The sequence below is a fragment of the Lissotriton vulgaris genome, chromosome 12 (genome assembly GCF_964263255.1).
Source record: "Lissotriton vulgaris chromosome 12, aLisVul1.2, whole genome shotgun sequence".
In the NCBI taxonomy this organism is placed as follows: domain Eukaryota; kingdom Metazoa; phylum Chordata; class Amphibia; order Caudata; family Salamandridae; genus Lissotriton; species Lissotriton vulgaris.
Window position 1 is genome coordinate 119355094 of NC_141700.1, and position 17478 is coordinate 119372571.

At 46.1% G+C, this 17478-nt stretch overlaps 1 protein-coding gene across 2 annotated transcripts in view; it reads right to left on the reverse strand.

Moving 5' to 3' along the window:
• Positions 1–216: 216 nt before the first annotated feature.
• Positions 217–17478, reverse strand: part of PRPF3 (pre-mRNA processing factor 3) — a 148646-nt gene continuing 131384 nt past the window's right edge. For both annotated transcript variants that reach the window (XM_086947468.1, XM_086947469.1), the window contains one exon: positions 217–1652. In XM_086947468.1, the coding sequence (XP_086803594.1) occupies positions 1506–1652 (147 nt within the window). In that variant the 3' untranslated portion in view covers positions 217–1505. The remainder of the gene's footprint in view (positions 1653–17478) is intronic.

Sequence of the window (17478 nt, forward strand, 5' to 3'; positions counted from 1 at the left end):
CAAGTTATTTTTCTACATTTGGTGATAAATTGTGTGTGATTTAAATTTCAAAATAATGACTACATATTCACAGTGCCTTCAGTTACAGACTGGGACAAGGGACATATTAGCACAGTAAATACACAAGTCACTAGTCGCCAATGCGCCAACCAGGATTCAAATCTGCGACTCTCTGGGTAAACAAATTAATATCTGCCTTATCGCATAATTCAATTAAGGTCTCATAACGTAAAAGTTTATTTCTCACAACTTAGTTTAACTAACATTTATTTTTCATTTAAGGTATGTGTGTTATTTTATAGGCATTTATCGGAAGATAAAAAAAACAACAAAATAGTTACATAATTTTGTCCTTTATGCAAGTCTTTGACCCTGCCCCCCATGGCATTCAGAATCACACTTCCTGTACTTTGTTTTTTTTATATACTTCAACCACTGTTCACATGACAGCTAACACCTGCTCCAGAAACTATGGCAGATTGCATACTCTATGCAGATTGCCCAGAATGCTACTTTATAGACAACCATTTAACTGAAAGACCATCTCTCTTAGTGTTATCTACATGTTAGACACCACCTTTGAAATAGGATTTGAGCTTTCCTCAATCATCTGCATTAGAATGCGCTACATCAAGGTAAGCCTCCATATGTTTTTGGACAATTTATTACAGAAATTTTACTTGCAAATGCACAATTCCCCACTCATTTATAAACAAATTCTCAGGCAGATAACCTCCAATCAAGGTCAAACTCGTTCCTTGCATCTGCTTGTGGGCCAATGTTCATTAACTGGTCTTACGTCCTACCACTTTCAAAGTCCACCAGCCACCACTGTATGAGACCCTATTGTACAATTAACACTGATTAAACAAATGCCCCGTTTGGTATCTATATATGTAAAAAAAGGTCAATAAGAACTTGTGACCAGACACCTCTGTTCATCTTTATAAAAGGTTTATTCAATAAAGATCGGATATGGGCTAAATCCCCATCTCCTACATGGCAAATACAAAGGCTGTTCTGCTCAAGAGGCAAGGACAACCTTTGTTTCGAGACTGACTTTGCACTAGCCAGTTACTGGCTCTTCCAATGATGTCCTGCTTTCCAAGCTTGTGGGTTTAAGGCTTTCCCTCTGCTCAGGTGCAAGACTGTAGTGAGGACCACCATCCAAAACTGTACTGTAAAGCTACAGTATATAAACTCCCTAAAAAAAATAAACATATATATGCGTGTACCCTTTTCTGGTTCTAAAGCAATTTTATACAAACAAGTTCGACTTGAATATTAATAATCAACACCAGTTGTCCATTCTCTTAAACAGAGTTCTGAAAAATTGTGGGCTTTGTGGGGTCCAGGTTAACAATGTGCATCTGTGATGTTTGATACTCCAAGGCAGTTCTTCAGATGCTCCACACTCCATTAGCCGTACAATACTGGATTCAGGATTTCTTCTATATCCCTTGAACACGGTCCTACATTAGAATTAATTGCATCCTGACATAGCCTCAGTCTGTAGATTCCAGAACACTTTCGCTCAAAGCCAAGTCCCAATAGTGCTCAGCTCCATGCTTCTTAAAATGCTCCCTTGCCATGTTCTCTGTTGGGCACTGCTTGAATTTCATGTCCCCAAAGCTACGCTCCTTTACAGTACCCTGAAGAAGAAAGGAAACAATCAGGGTGTGTTGAGGTTACTCTGCATCAAATATGCTCCTTAAGGAAAAATACAAATCTTAAGACAATTACTTGCACAGATCAAATAATCAATGATATGTTTGAACTCTCCTTCAGTTACAAGTCAATCTCCGTATACAAATATTTCCAATTCAAATTGTATTTTGAAATGGCAGAATAAGTGAGTTAAAAAACAATACGGGCAAACATGCCATAATTACACACAGCTTAAAGCAGACTGTTAGGGCTATTCCTCAATCCATTTCTTGTAAGAACAATTTATACAGAAGATCCCCAAACTAAAGCTCACTTTCACCTTGTTCCATCAGCTGAGACTCCTCAGATTATGGCAGAGGAGCGTCGATCCAACGCCCCCCCCCCCCACCCAGCCAACAGCCGCAAAACTCGAAAAATAAAACGATAGAAACAGATTTATTATTGTTTTATTTTTCAAACACGTCTTGGGGGCGGGGCTGCCGATGGCAGGCTGAATGTGGGGAGGGTATGGGTGGGAGAGGAGGGAGTGTTTCTGCATTGCTTTCTGGGCGCATGTCGGTTTGGCAGGCCGTCTCAGGATGGCCAAACCGACACGCACACTGTAGGTCTCCAACCAGAGCTGCATTGCCGGGTTGGAGAGATGCAGGCACAGGCTCCCAGTCTCTCTGGGAGGGCAAATCGAGGGCGCTCAGGCACATCCGGACGCTGCTCTGGTGCACGAGAGCAGTGTCCGGACTGACCACAGGGGAGTCTGGGAGCCTGTACTGTGCAGAAGAAGAGCACGGAGTTGAGGATGCATCGAGCGCAAGGTAAGTAGTTTTCTTTTTTATCATCGTTTGTCACCGACCACCCCTTCCCCCCGCCGGGCACCGACACTCTGCTCGGATATCAGCCACCACTGTGTTCCATGCAATTCAATTACATAATGAACCGAACTCTTGATGGCAATTCAGGGTTCACTAGGAAGTACAGGGGCAACAGGTAAAAAGAATTGCCTCTTAGTTCATACTGCACAAGACTCATTGTAACTGGATATTATTTTGAAAAGAATTTCAATATGTCTAAAATGTCTGAGCAATCTGAAGCAATAATAGGATCTTAAGTTAGAGAGGAAGGCAGAAGAGGTAGAAGTGACCGAAGAGACCTGTTTCTGTGAGGGCGAAAGGCATCAGTTCCCGCTAACAACTCAACCCCAAAAGGATTGGCCTGCTGCTGCACAGGTTGTGGAGTTAAGAAAAAGGGGTAACCCTGTGTCCCTCAGAACCTGGGTATTTGTGGTTTAAATGAAAAGCGGTTCTGTTGGGTCGGATCAATTACTTTTGGGAACATTCAGTAATGAGAACAAAGACTCCCTGATACCAGTCCAACAATTAGAGAAATAAATGCTCAAAAACTTTACGTTTGTCTTGAAGAAAATCTCTACAAGAGTTGACTGGCATTATTGCCACACTGGTCTCAGGCTGAAGTTACCCGGTCGGAACCCTAAACTGTCCTTCTTCTGTCTTGATAAAGACCCGCCGTGACCACCAATCGGGGCGCACTAGGGTCGAAACGTCAACGAACATCATAGGCCCAGAAAGACCAGGATCCGGATAGGAACACTAGGAATCCTTGGTTTAAAAGCACCATCTGGCCAATTAAGTCATCTGTATATACTTGTACATAAATTGCACTGTATATTTTACCATTCACTGAGCACCTTTCACTAAAAGTCACTTTATTTTTGACAGTCACCACAAGCATTGAATGTTATCGAAGAATGATTACAATTCAGATAGCAAATGTTTGAAAATCTTTCAATACAATTGATCCATTACATGACTTAAAGTTTTTGAGCATTTATTTCTCTAATTGTTGGACTGTTATCAGAGAGTCTTTGTTCTCATTACTGAATGTTCCCAAAAGTAATTGATCTGAGCCAACAGAACCGCTTTTCATTTAAAGCACAGGTTGTGGAGGCTGGTGTTGTCTGTAGACTAAAGGCTGCAATAATCCTGAAACGTCCTGCAACATTAGCGGGAACGGCTCGGCTGGAAACACTATGCCCAAGGGTTATGGCTCTAGTTCATTGACCTTAAATTGTTTCATAGTCAAATCAGCTCCTCTCTAAATTAATCTAGAGACACTTAACCCAAAGACATGTCCATAAGGATTAGTTACTTACCTGTAATCCTAGTTCTCTTCCAGGGGTATACTCATCAAAGTCATAAGCACTGAATAGTCCCGCCCTCGTGCGGGACCCCGGAGCAATAGCCAATAATATGCATATATCTATATCTATATATATATATCTATATATATATATATATATATATATCTATATATATATATATATATATATATATATATATATATATATACATACATATAAATACACATATAATAACTATATATATATAGATAATATGCATTATACATATGCAGCCTAAAATAATCATACTAGGCTCAAAAGACTGCCCCCAAATGCCTGAAACAAATCTTTACATTTGTAAAATAAAGACATATAAATGACATTATATGAAAATACAAAGAAGAAAGCACTGCCTTTGTTGTCTTTGAAACACACCACCTTTATTTTCAAAGGTAAAACAGGCAGGACCATAGAGGCAGCTTTAGCCTAGATAGGCTGCATTGTAACAATAGGAAAAAAACTGGCGCCGTGCCTTTAAGACCTCCAGGAACCCCCAGGCTCCCATCATGCACCACAGGTGACAGTTAGGTCAGTTCTTTTGGACGGCGTATAACAGTGTAATCACAGCATGGGTAATGCTAAACACAATCCGGTCTGGTATTCGTCCGGGGAGGAGGGTGGGTGTGCTTATGACTTTGATGAGTATACCCCTGGAAGAGAACTAGGATTACAGGTAAGTAACTAATCCTTCTCTTCCAGGGGATACTCATCAATAGTCATAAGCACTGAATAGAGTAGCAAGCCCATCCCATACCCTGCGGACGAACACCAGATCCTCTAGACAGCACACTATTATGTGAATTACCCAAACAAATTTCTCAGTGATGCCTGACCAACTTGGGCATCAGCTTGAGCGTCAGAATCAAGGCAGTAATGGCGGGCAAATGTGTGAACCGACCGCCACGTAGCTGCCTTACAAATTTCATGCACAGGAAAATTTTTAAGCATTGCTATAGTAGCAGCCTTCCCTCTAGTGGAATGAGCTCTAGGTCTACCCGTGAGCTGCTTTCGTGCCAACTGATAACATAACAGAATGCATGACACAATCCATCTAGAAATGGACCTCTTAGTAGCAGGAAAACCCGTATTTAGAGGACCGTAGTTCACAAACAGGTGATCAGTCTTTCTGACACTCTTAGTTTTATCAAGGTAAAACTTCAGAACTCTTTTCAAATCCAAAGAGTGCAGAGCTCTTTCTGCTGCAGAGCTCGGAGTAGCAAAAAACGTAGGTAGTGTCACTGATTGATTTATGTGAAAATCCGAGATTACTTTAGGAAGAAATCTCGGATGAGCCGAAGTACCACTCTATTCGCATGGAAAACGAGATAGGGTTCTGTTGCACAAAATGCCTGAATCTCGCTCACCCTGCACGCAGAAGTGATAGCTACAAGGAAAGACACCTTCCACGAAAGATGTTGAAGAGAAGCTTTATGTATAGGTTCGAATGGGAGACCCATCAATTTAGACAAAACCACATTAAGCTCCCACGAAGGTGAGGGGGCCCTCACGGGAGGATATACCTTCCTGAGACCCTCCAGGAAATCCTTTACAACTGGCATTTGAAAAAAAGAACCCTGAGAAGGGGACTTTCGATATGCTGTTATTGCTGCCAGATGTACCTTAATAGAAGAATACTGCAAACCTGCTTTGGCCAAAGAAAGTAAGTATGGTAACAGTACCTGTTCCCGACCTCGAATCGGGTCATGACCTTCAGCTGCACACCAAGTGAAAAATCGCTTCCACTTGAAAGCATATGTTTTTCTTGTAGAAGCTCTTCTTGCCTCCTTTAAGATGTACATACAATCCTGAGAAAGACCTAGGTGACCATACTGGACGAACTCAGGTACCATACTGCTAGCTTCAGGGACGGCAGGTTGGGATGGAACACCCTGCCGTTCTCTCTCGTCAGCAGATCCGACAGCAAGGAAGCCTCTTGTGCGGCACTTTGGATAGACACAGGAGATCCGGGTACCACCATTGGCGAGGCCAATCCGGAGCCACCAGAATCATGTCTGTCTTGTACTTGTACAGCTTCTTGATAACCAAGGGAATGAGTGGAATCGGTGGAAAGGCGTAGAGTAATGTCTCTGTCCAGTCTATCCACAGAGCATTCCCCTTGGATCCTTGTTGTGGGTACCTGGATGCGAAGACGCGGCATTTTGCATTTTCTGCGTCTGCAAAGAGATCGATTTCCGGTAACCCCCAGGTTTGAAAGACGTCTTTTATTACTTCGTCTTTTAAGACCCAGTCGTGCTCTTCTGCGAAGTGTCTGCTTAGTTCGTCTGCTTGGACGTTGAGGACACCTGGCAGATGGACAGCTGAAATTTTCATACCCCGAGCCAGAAGCCACTTCCATATTGATTGCGCTTCCAGCGACAGAGGTCTGGATCTCGTTCCGCCCTGCTTGTTCAGATAGTACATCGTTGTTGTATTGTCCGTCTGAACAAGCAGAGAGGATGTCTTGAGCACAGGAAAGAAAGCCTTGAGAGCTAGATGGACAGCTCTGAGCTCCAACATGTTGATGTGATACAGCTTTTCTTTCTCCGACCACACTCCTTGAACTTGAAGTGACTCTAGATGAGCGCCCCAACCCTGCAGGGACGCATCTGTCACCAAAGATCGTTTGGGTATGTCCTCCTGAAAAGGTACTCCCACAACCAGATGATTCCGCTGCATCCACCATTGAATGGAGATTCGCACCGACAGAGACAGTGACAGTTTGTCTTCCCATCGGTTTGAAAACTGGGACCACTGATCCTCTAGTGACTGTTGCAGAGGTCTCATGTGTAACCTGGCGTTTGGAACAAGGAAAATGCCAGACGCCATGGATCCCAGCAGAGACGAGATCTGTCTGGCCGTTGGTCGAAGAGTCCTTAACATTGTTTGGCACTTGAGGAGAATGGATGATAGTCTCTCCTCCGAAGGATACGCTTTTGCGTCCTTTGAATCCAGAAGTGCGCCCAGGTAGTGGATCCTCTGTGTGGGATTGAGGATAGACTTTTTGAAGTTCACGTGCAGACCTAGTCTTCGCAGCTGATGAATACAGAACGTGAGATTTTGTTGAAGTAGAACTGGAGATGCACTCTTTAGCAGCCAATCGTCTAGATAGGGATAGACGAAAATATGCCTCTTTCTTAGGAAAGCCGCTACGACTGCCATGCACTTTGAAAAGGTGCGAGGAGCTGACTTTAGCCCGAAGGGCAAGACTGCGAACTGGTAATGATTGGTTTGTATGCAGAACCTCAGAAACTTCCGATGTTTTTGGGCAATGGGGATGTGAAAATACGCATCTTGAAGGTCTATGGAGCACATCCAGTCTTTTTGATGCAGAAGTGGGGTTATTTGATGTAACGCCAGCATTCTGAATTTTTCTCGTCGGATAAACTGATTGAGGCCCCTGAGATCTAGTATGGGCCTGTACTCCCTGCTTGGACCTTTCTTTTGAACTAGAAAGTAACAGGAGTAAATTCCTTTTCGACGTTGTGTCCTTGGGACCTCCTCGATGGCTTTCTTTTGGAGTAACACCAACACTTCCTTTTTCAAAAGGTGAAGACGATGGAATACAGTCTTTTGAGGAAGAATTGAGGGTGGTGGAAACTTGAACCTGATTGCCTATCCATTTTGCACAATATTCAGCACCCATGCGTCGTTTGCGATGTTTTTCCACTCCTCCAGGTAAAAACGCACACTTCCCCCCCACCGGAGTGGTCAACGGGCTCAGGGGAAGCAAACACTCACTGCTTTTGCTGTTGCTGCTTGTTTCCAGGAGCAGACTGTCTGGAAATTCCGCCTCTTCCTCTACCAGGACGACGCTGGGAGACCTGAGATCTTCCTTGATTCTGTTGTGAAGACCATTGAGGGGTTTGAACCCTCTGCTGGCCCTGTCTCCGATCATAAGGACAGTATTTTTTCTTAAAATTGTCCTTTCTCTTTTCGAGACCTACAGGTCTCACAGTATCCAGCTCTGTCTTCATTTTTGACATTTCGTCGTCAGCATGAGACCCAAAGAGCATTTTCCCATTAAAAGGCAGGTTCAGAATGCGTTGCTGGGCTTCAGGTTTAAGTCCCGTAAGTCTTAGCCAAGCTGAACGCCTCGCGCAAAGACCATGAGCATAGCCATGCGTGGATAGATCGGAAGCATCCGCAGCTGCGCTAATCACCTGATTAGACACTAGCCCACCTTCATGAAGTATTTCCAAGAAGTCATTCTTGTCTTCTTTGGGAAGTTTTTCAGAGAACCTGGATAAGGAATCCCAAAGAGAACGGTCATAGCGACCCAACAAAGCGGAGGAGCTGGCAACCTTCATGTAGGAAGCAGAAGTGGCACACATTTTCTTTCCTACCGAATCCAAAGTCTTGCTATCCTTGTCTGGGGGAACAGACGAGGACGTTGATCCATTCTGATTCTTACGTGCCGCTGAGACGATGACCGAATCAGGTTGCGGCTCTGCTCTTAAAAATAACGGGTCAATGTCCGGAGCCCTGTACTTCTTTGCGATCCGTGAGGGGACCGCTCCCAAAGAAGCCGGTGTCAAGAACTTATGTTCGGCAGGCTCCAAGAGACCTGGAACCAGAGGAAGTAAAGGTCTCGATGATAACCTCTGATGCAAAGTTTCGAAGATAACTGTAGTCTTCGCAGTAGAGACAGGCATCTCTATATTAAGTTTCGCTGCTCCCCGGCAAAGAACCTCATTGAAAGTGATTACATCATCAATCAGCGATATCCTGCTCGGAGGAGTCGAAGATAACGTAGGCGAGTAATATCTCTTCGTAGATCTTGTCGAGGATCTCGTATCACGTCTCTTGGATGATCGGTGATGTGAAGACCTCGGAGAAGGTGTCCGCCTTCTCACGGAAGGAGACTTCCTCTGCGGAGTACGCTGCCGCCTTCCAGGAGACTGGGTCACTCGACACCGGCGACCTGGACCTAGACTTTAGAAGATTGATTCTCCTTATCTTCCAGTCTCTAAGTTCTCCCAACCATCGTGGAGAGATGTTAGCTCCTGTAGGCGATGGCGCTCTTGAAGGCTCTGGAGAGATCTGAACTATATTCAGCTCAGAGGATGAAGAAGAACTCCCAGAAACAGCCACAGAAACCTGAGATCGGTCTTTAGAAACCGTTCTAGGTCGTTTAGCTGCAGGCGAAGTGGAATGTGGCCTCTTCGACGTCGATCTTTCCAGAGGTGATCTTCTCGACGCCGACCTCCTCGGCGGGGTCCTCCTCGGCGGCGGCGTCGTCCTAAGCGGCGTCGTCCTCCTCGGCGTCGACCTCCTCGGCGGCGTCCTCCTCGGCGGCGTCCTCCTCGACGTCGAGGGTCTCTTAGGTGATGGAGTCAAGCGCTTCGACGGCGAAGCTTTTCTAGGCGTCGTGTGCCTCGACGCCAACTGGTCAGGGCTCTTCGACGTCGAAGCCTCCATTTCCCAGTTCGACGTTGATGTCATAGCGCCTCTTGACGGCGGCCTTGACTGACTTTTTGAGCCTCTCGACGGCGAACGTCGACGTCGATGAGACGACGTCGAGTCCCGTCCTCTCGTAGTCGTAGGGGAGCCAGACTTGGATCGCCTACGCTCATGGCGTCTCTCACCTCTCATCGACGGCGAATCCTTCTTCAACAGCGACTTCGACGTCGACGGAAGACGTGACGCTGATTTCGACGATTTCGAACATACCGGAACTCTAGAAGAAGATCTGTCCCTCGAAGTCGACGGGGAACGATGTTTTCTCTTCTCCCCTCTTTCCTGATGTTCTTTCCGCTGAGGAGAAGGTTTCCTGGAGTGAAGTTCTTCTCTTCCACTCACGGTTTCACCTCTGTCATGCAGGAACTGAAGCCTGCTCTTCTCCCTCTCTCTTAAAGTTCTGTTTGATAACTTGCTGCAATGGTAGCAAAGCTCTGGCTTGTGTGTAGATGGAAGACAAGCCACACAGACCGAATGAGGGTCTGTTTTAGACATTTTTTTTCCACAGGCCGGGCACTTACAAACTAAGGCAGGCATTGTGACTGGAAAAACAAGCATTGGAAATGCAATAGGTCTCGCATTAGAAAAGTTGGAGCTATTGGTCTTGTAAATGACAAATATTTTATTTATTTGTTGGTTTTTAAAATAGCTAAATTGATAGCTTTGTCATTTACAATGCCAATAGTTATAACTTTTGCGAATGTGACACCTATAGCATTTGGAATGCAACATTGCTAGCCATAAGTGAAGGACTCTAAAGGAGTGCAGGAGTAAGGGACCGTGAGAGGCTTACCGGTGGAATGAAGGTGAGAGGAGTTCAGCGCTGTATGCAAAGTATAACAAGTGTCTAAGGGGAAAGGAATTAGACAGTTAATTACGGTCATATTGCCCAAAAAAGGGGCTGCCATTATTGCGGAAAAAACTTACCACGAGGTGGGGCCAAGGGGAGTATTGAAGACGTCTGTGGGGAGAGAGGGGAGAGTGAACTGGGGTATCAATTACCGAGTGTGCAGTGAAAAAAGGGTGCTCTAATAAACGAGCTTACCAGCGGGAACAGTGCCCTTGATGGATAATCTGCGGGAAGGGAAAGTGCACTTAAAACAATTGACACATAAAAATTGAAGGCGGGTTCAAATAAATAAAGCATGTCTGGAGCCTCGAATATGTCGCGCATCTATAAGGGTTTACCCCACAGGAAGAATTGCAGGTCCGCAATGGGGGTACTTGCTAGGCGTGAGAGATCTTCACGATACGCCCTCAGCAATGTGTTGTCATAATAAGAAAGCCGCTCGCGGTCACATGGAAGCAAATGACCAATGGGCGCGCGGCAGAAAGTGTCGGCCATTTTGTGTTGGGAGTGTAATGAAACAATATATGGACAGACCAAAGGTGCATGCAGAGCGTCTGCGGCGGCCCTCTTGAGGGAACTGGAGCCAAGGGGTCCACAATATGGATTGAGGGCATACAGAAGAAAGAGCTTGGAAGCTCTAAGAGTAAGAGTGGTGCAATTCGAGATACCGCAGTGCACAATCACGCAGTGAACAATTTCAAATGGGCCAAGCAACATTTAGGCAATGTCATAATTGAGTGACATTAGTAATTTGAAAAAAAACAATTTACAGTGAACCTGATAAGGTGAAAATCGTAGTAGAAAGTGAAAGTAGAAATGGGAGTCCTATTAATTACTAGCACCACTAGGCAGTATATGTAGGGTGACCACTTTCCTCCAGATCATTAAGGACACAGTTGCTTAAGTCTTGTGTTGCTTCCACTGAACTAATTATACTAACACAACTAAAATCAATGATTTGTGGCTGGAAAGTTCAGGACTAGATACGGTGTCCGTATTAACCTGCAGTAGGGTGATCAACTTAAGCACACATCACTCAAAGAGGGCATTTGCGGCAGACGATCCGATTACATTCTATGAACTAGTGAAGTAGTGTGGCTCACAGGTTAGAGGCGGCAGACCCGAGAGCAGAGGACTGCCCGGGACCAGGGTTCGATTCCCGGCGCGGCAGGATTCTGGACCAGGGTCAGCGGACTCGATAATTCTCTTGCCTCGGTGCCCACTCTGATCAGCGATCACACTCGGCAACTCTGGGCATTAGCTTGCCTCATCTTCACTAACGGCAACACCAGACCGCCGGGGATGCCTGGTCTCACCCTGGAGATACCCATTAAGGGACCATCTCTCAGGGAAGCCAGGAAGGGTTTCGCAGCGGTCGAAGCGCCTTGGGACCCTACGGGTAAGTAGTGCGCTATATAAATGCCTATACATTTACATACACCGTTTTTTTGAGGTTGCGGAAGACTTGGAACGCGAACGTCCCCACTCCAGTCTGTAGAAAGCGTTTGGAATTTAGAGAGGGTAGAGTGATTCCAAGAACGAGCGCAAGCTCAGAGACACACCTAAGGCTCTAACATGAACACAGTTAAATGTTTCCAAGCGAGTGACTTGGAAACCGCATTCTGTTGCGCTGTCCTCAATTATCGAGCACACTAATGCCACAAGCCCAAGCTCAAAATTAATATTTGTACCAGCTGTTTAGTTCGCACAATGTTTGCAGACAGCCTCAACTTGGGTCGGAGCGGTACCCTAGTGTCTAGCCTAGGGAAGGGGCGGGTTTGTGGTAGTGAGGTCTACACATCTAGTTAAGGTTTGGGGGGCGTGGGGGTTCTCATGACGCACCTTAGGAGTAGATTAATAGAGTGTTAAGCTCACCTGTGGAGAAGTGTGTAGTGGGTAGGTCAGCTGGCAGGTACCGTGGCAGGAGAAAGAGTCACCCAACACTGAGTTGAAGTCATCCGAGGTAGAGGGCGAGTCTGCCCTAATCGTCAAACAACTGCCTAGATAAAGGAGGAGCGCTAGAGGAACACGTACAGCAGCCATCTTATCCGTCTCTGTGTTTGTTGTTACTGTGTTGATGGTATAGACTTCCGCGTAGACATAGAAGAAGGTACTAGCGCTCAAAGAGAACTCAAGTATGCGTGAATGAGGCGACCATGTTTGAGTGCGCATTTTGTAGCTTATGAAAACAAGGTACATAACAGAAAAGTTGTGAATATGAAAAAATTGCAAATCTGAATTAAAAATGTAGTGCTTCAATACATTTTCATGTTTAAAACATTTTATGAGCTATTTTTTTGCGCACGGTTAGCCTTAATAATGTATGCAATATTTAATCGCTATTTTCAGGAAATTTCCTGTGCATTTTCATTGATTAGGGTAGTTTGAATTTTCGACCAACTACATACGCCAGTCATATTCAAGGGCTGAAAAAGGTAACACACGTTTGCTGAACGGGTTGCCTTAGGAGTTTACGGTGGTGCAACTGTATTATTTGATTGGCTTCTTTAGTCGGCGAAATCTGGCCGTGCTATTTTATAGAGCCAAGCGTGGATGTTCAGCATCGGTTCTGACGCTTTACAAATATAGCAAGGGAAGCCTTGATTTTAACGATGGATAAATTCGTAATTCGAAAACCGAAGAGTGACCCTGACCAAGAAAAACGTGAACCAAGGGGAAAGGTGTACCGACAAGCAACCATAGAATCCCTAAAGTGGTACAATTCAGGCAAGTGTGCAGGGGGCGGAGCAGGGAGAGGGGAGAGGTGCGACACGGCAGGCAGAGTAGGAGGAGGAGGGGGGAGGAGAGTAGGGGAGGCACGGCCTAGCGGCCGTGCAATCAAGAAGTGAGGGGGCGGAGCTGGGGAGGGGAGCTGGGGATGAGAAATGCGACGTGCGGATGCGGCAGGCAGAGTAGGAGGAGGAGGGGGGAGGAGAGTAGGGGAGGCACGGCCTAGCGGCCGTGCAATCAAGAAGTGAGGGGGCGGAGCTGGGGAGGGGAGCTGGGGATGAGAAATGTGACGTGGGGATGAGAAATGCGACGTGCGGATGAGGGAACTGATGTGCACGCGCTTTTAAGCTCAATGCGCATGCGCATTGAGCTTAAAAGTCACGGGCACTGCAAGGAATCGCCACGATTCCTTGCAAGTTGGTTCAAGAGTGGATAAGCCTCGCAAGCTCGATGCGCATGCGCATCGACAGGCGAGACCTAAAAAAAGGTCAAAAAAACCACAAAAATTGTTGAATTAGTCAGGAAAAGACTAAAGATGTCGAGTAATGACAAAATTGAAAGAACTACCAGAAAAAAGTGAAATAAAATCACCAACTGGCGAGCTCAATGCTCCAGGATCCTCACAGAAGGAGCCGGAAAAAAGAACTGACCTAACTGTCACCTGTGGTGCATGATGGGAGCCTGGGGGTTCCTGGAGGTCTTAAAGGCACGGCGCCAGTTATTTTCCTATTGTTACAATGCAGCCTATCTAGGCTAAAGCTGCCTCTATGGTCCTGCCTGTTTTACCTTTGAAAATAAAGGTGGTGTGTTTCAAAGACAACAAAGGCAGTGCTTTCTTCTTTGCATTTTCATATAATGTCATTTATATGTCTTTATTTTACAAATGTAAAGATTTGTTTCAGGCATTTGGGGGCAGTCTTTTGAGCCTAGTATGGTTATTTTAGGCTGCATATGTATAATGCATATTATCTATATATATATATATATATATATATATATATATATATATATATTACCTACTGGCTATCGCCAGTAGGTATATATAGTTAGGATTTTTTCCCTATGGGATTTCTGAAAATTCTATGTCTAATAACTTTGGCGTTTGTGGACGGAATCGGCAGAAATTTTCAGGAAAATGGCACATTTTGTTTCTGAGCAGCCCCTGAAAATTTGGTGGGGTTTCGTGAAGGGGGGGCTGAGAAAAAAGGGGGGTCCCAAAACGCGTTTTTTACATTGAGTTTTCCATAGGGCGGTTGGACTCACTTTTAGCTCGAACGGCTGAATGGATTTGCACGAAACTTGGCAAAATTGTAGGGACTGTTAGCCCGATGTGCCTTTGCTAGGTCTCAATATATGTGCTTCAGTGGATTTTGAGAAATTAACGTTTAAATCAAGATATATATCTGTAACAGCGCTCCGGGCAGCGATCCGGTCCGCTTACTTTTCGCGTTTCGGAACTTTGCGCGCAGAAAGCTGATTGGCTCTCCGGTGTCTGTCAACATTCTAAACAGTCCGGAGCGGCCGCCATCTTGTCTCTCGGTAGGATCGAGAGAGAAGAAGAGGTGAAAAACGAAAGGGGAATTTAATGAAAGGGGGCAAGGTATCCCCCTCTTGACCCCCTAGGAATGTTGTTGGGGTTATTAAAGGGTCCCGTGGGGAAAAGGAAAAAAAAATGATTTTTCACGGTAGAAGCGCTTCACGGGCCGCGAACTGGGCCGCAAACTGGTAGCGAAACGGGAATTCGCCATTTTGTGCTTCGTTAATTAAATTACTAGGTATAAGGGGGTGCGGGAGACGTATCCTAATCCCCTATGTTTCCTGAGGGTGGCTGAGGAGGCTCATATATGTTGATACATCTCTTCCAGCGGCTGTGCGTGAGCTTTTTTTTATTTTGCTGCGTGACAGTCCGGAGCGGCCGCCATCTTGTCTCTCGGTAGGATCGAGAGAGAAGAAGAGGTGAAAAACTAAGGGGGAATTTAATGAAAGGGGGCAAGGTATCCCCCTCTTGACCCCCTAGGAATGTTGTTGGGGTTATTAAAGGGTCCCGTGGGGAAAAGAAAAAAAAAATGATTTTTCACGGTAGAAGCGCTTCACGGGCCGCAAACTGGTAGCGAAACGGGAATTCGCCATTTTGTGCTTCGTTAATTAAATTACTAGGTATAAGGGGGTGCGGGAGACGTATCCTAATCCCCTATGTTTCCTGAGGGTGGCTGAGGAGGCTGATATATGTTGATACATCTCTTCCAGCGGCTGCGCCATCTTGCCTTTTTTCCAATGCCACAATTTTGTCGTGCACGGCAGCCATTTTAGATGCCAGGCTGGTCCCAGGCTATCACCTACCCCTGCGGATGTAGTTTATGGCCCCAGCTGTAGAGAATTCAGACATGCCAACCCTCCCGATTCAGGCGTGTGCTACTGATTTCAGTGCTAGTCTCCCGCCTCCCGATTTCTGCAAGCAAAAACCCGGGGGCATATTACGAACAACTAGCGATAATTTTTGTCTCTAACTTGTTTAGAGACAAAAATTATCGCCGCACATCGGCGATTTTTATCGCAGATAAACCTTGCTATTATCGCAGAAAAGTCAGCGATATTCATGTATTATCGAGCAAATGCTCTTAGCCATGTTATCCACCTCCCATTGGATAACATGGCTAAGAACTGCTCAGGGCAGGTGTTAGATTTTGGAGATATTCGCGCTTAGCGCGAATATCTCCAAAAGTTGGTAATAGAAGATAGCGATGTTAGGGACTGTTTCCAGTCGCTAACATCTTGGTACGCCACTTTGCATGTCATTAGTGATAAGTATCACTGACATGCAAAGCGGGGCCCAAGATGGTCGCTATCTCCTTTTAGCTGTCACTAACTGGTGTTAGCGACAGCTTGGTAATAGGGAGATAATTTTATCTCCGCTTTCATGGCTTTTAAAGCCAAAAAAGCGGAGATAAACCCCCTTGATAATATGCCCCACGATTCCTTGGGGGTTTCAGCTGACAGGGCTTGGTATTGTGTTACATGGTAATTTTTCCAGGAAACGTCAGAGGGTCGATGCAGGGGTTCTAGAAGAGGTGATAAACCATTTAAGCCTCATGAACAAGCGCATGGTCTTTTAAAGATTTGTGAAGTACTCGGGGCGGCGGTGTGTGTGTGCCCTCTTTCAGGAGCGGGCGGGGGGGGGGGCACTGCCAGCAACTTGCCAGGTCAGGTAGTGTTCAACACGTGCATCACCCTTTCTCTGCCAGCTATTGCGCTCCATGCTTCGGAAAGGTAAGAAAAAGAACGTGCATTTGAGTTTGAAATGTCCGATCCTGCAGCAGCACACTTCCAAAGCCCACACATGACAATAACCCGATTCAAGGCCCCATTCACCCGTTTTTAAAAAATAGATAACACTCCAACAAAGTAAGATTATAAAACTTTATTAACTATTAACTATAACGAACGGAACAAAAACTAAAAACATTTAAACATTTTTCAACACAAAAAGCAACAATGGTTAGAAGCTGTCTTTTGTGCGAATAGTCCCAAGGCAGCACAACGTCTAGAGTTCTGGACGGCACCCAGGTGATGTCGCCTGGGTGCCGCACTGGTTTTGGGATCCTACAATGCAGCACAGAAAAACAGCGTGGGGCGTCCCGGGTGGTGCGGGGGGAGGCCTCGTCAGTAGCGGTCTGTTGTGCGAATAGTCCCAAGGCAGCAGAACGCGTTGAGATGTTGATGGGACTGTGTCCAGTGTCACATGGCTGACACAACATGTACGACAGGCACCCAGGTGATGTCCAGTAAACTGCCGCACTGGTTTTGGTATCCTACAATGCTGCTCCGAAAATTGGTGTGCGGCGGCCCGGGGGTGGGGGAGGCGGCGTGAACGGGCCTCCCCAGGTGGCGGCCATCTAGCTGAGTTGCGCCCGCTCTTGCGGCTACAGCGTCTCGCTCACCATGTTGTTGAGTTGCTCCCACTCTTGCAGTGCAGCGATAGGCGGCTGCCACATGGCTCTTAAAATGGCGGACGGCTCCTCGGTTTTGGGCCTGGTCCACTGAAATGGCCCTGGGACACCTTGGAACTCGGACGCTTGCCTGCTAGGGCTTGGGCTCCATTCTCGAAAAGCGTCCCCTCAGCCGTGAAGATTCTACAAAAGTCTTGGGGGCCCCCGACTCCCGCAGGCTTCCGGTGGGGAGCGGCTGCCATGATTGCTCGCGGAATGACCACGACGGAGCCACGAGATGGTGGTGCTCTCATGCTGACGCCAGCTTCAGTCTGAATGATCCAGAAACAAGGTGGGGCTTTCATCGTTTGGGAAAAAAAAAATGTTCTAAACCAATGAAAAGTGTTATTTTTAGGTCATATGACCAAGCCTTCCATCTTTAGGAAACCAAAAGTAAAATGAACCAATGAAAAGTTTTATAAACAAGTCACATGACCTGTTATGCGGCATAGGGCTACAAAAAGCGTAGAAAATCCGTTGGCACGTGAGGCGGCGTCAGTAGCGGACCGATGTGCGAATAGGCCGAAGGCAGCACAACGCGCCGAGATCCGGATGGCACCGAGGTGGTGTCCAGCAAATTGCCGCACTGGTGTGGC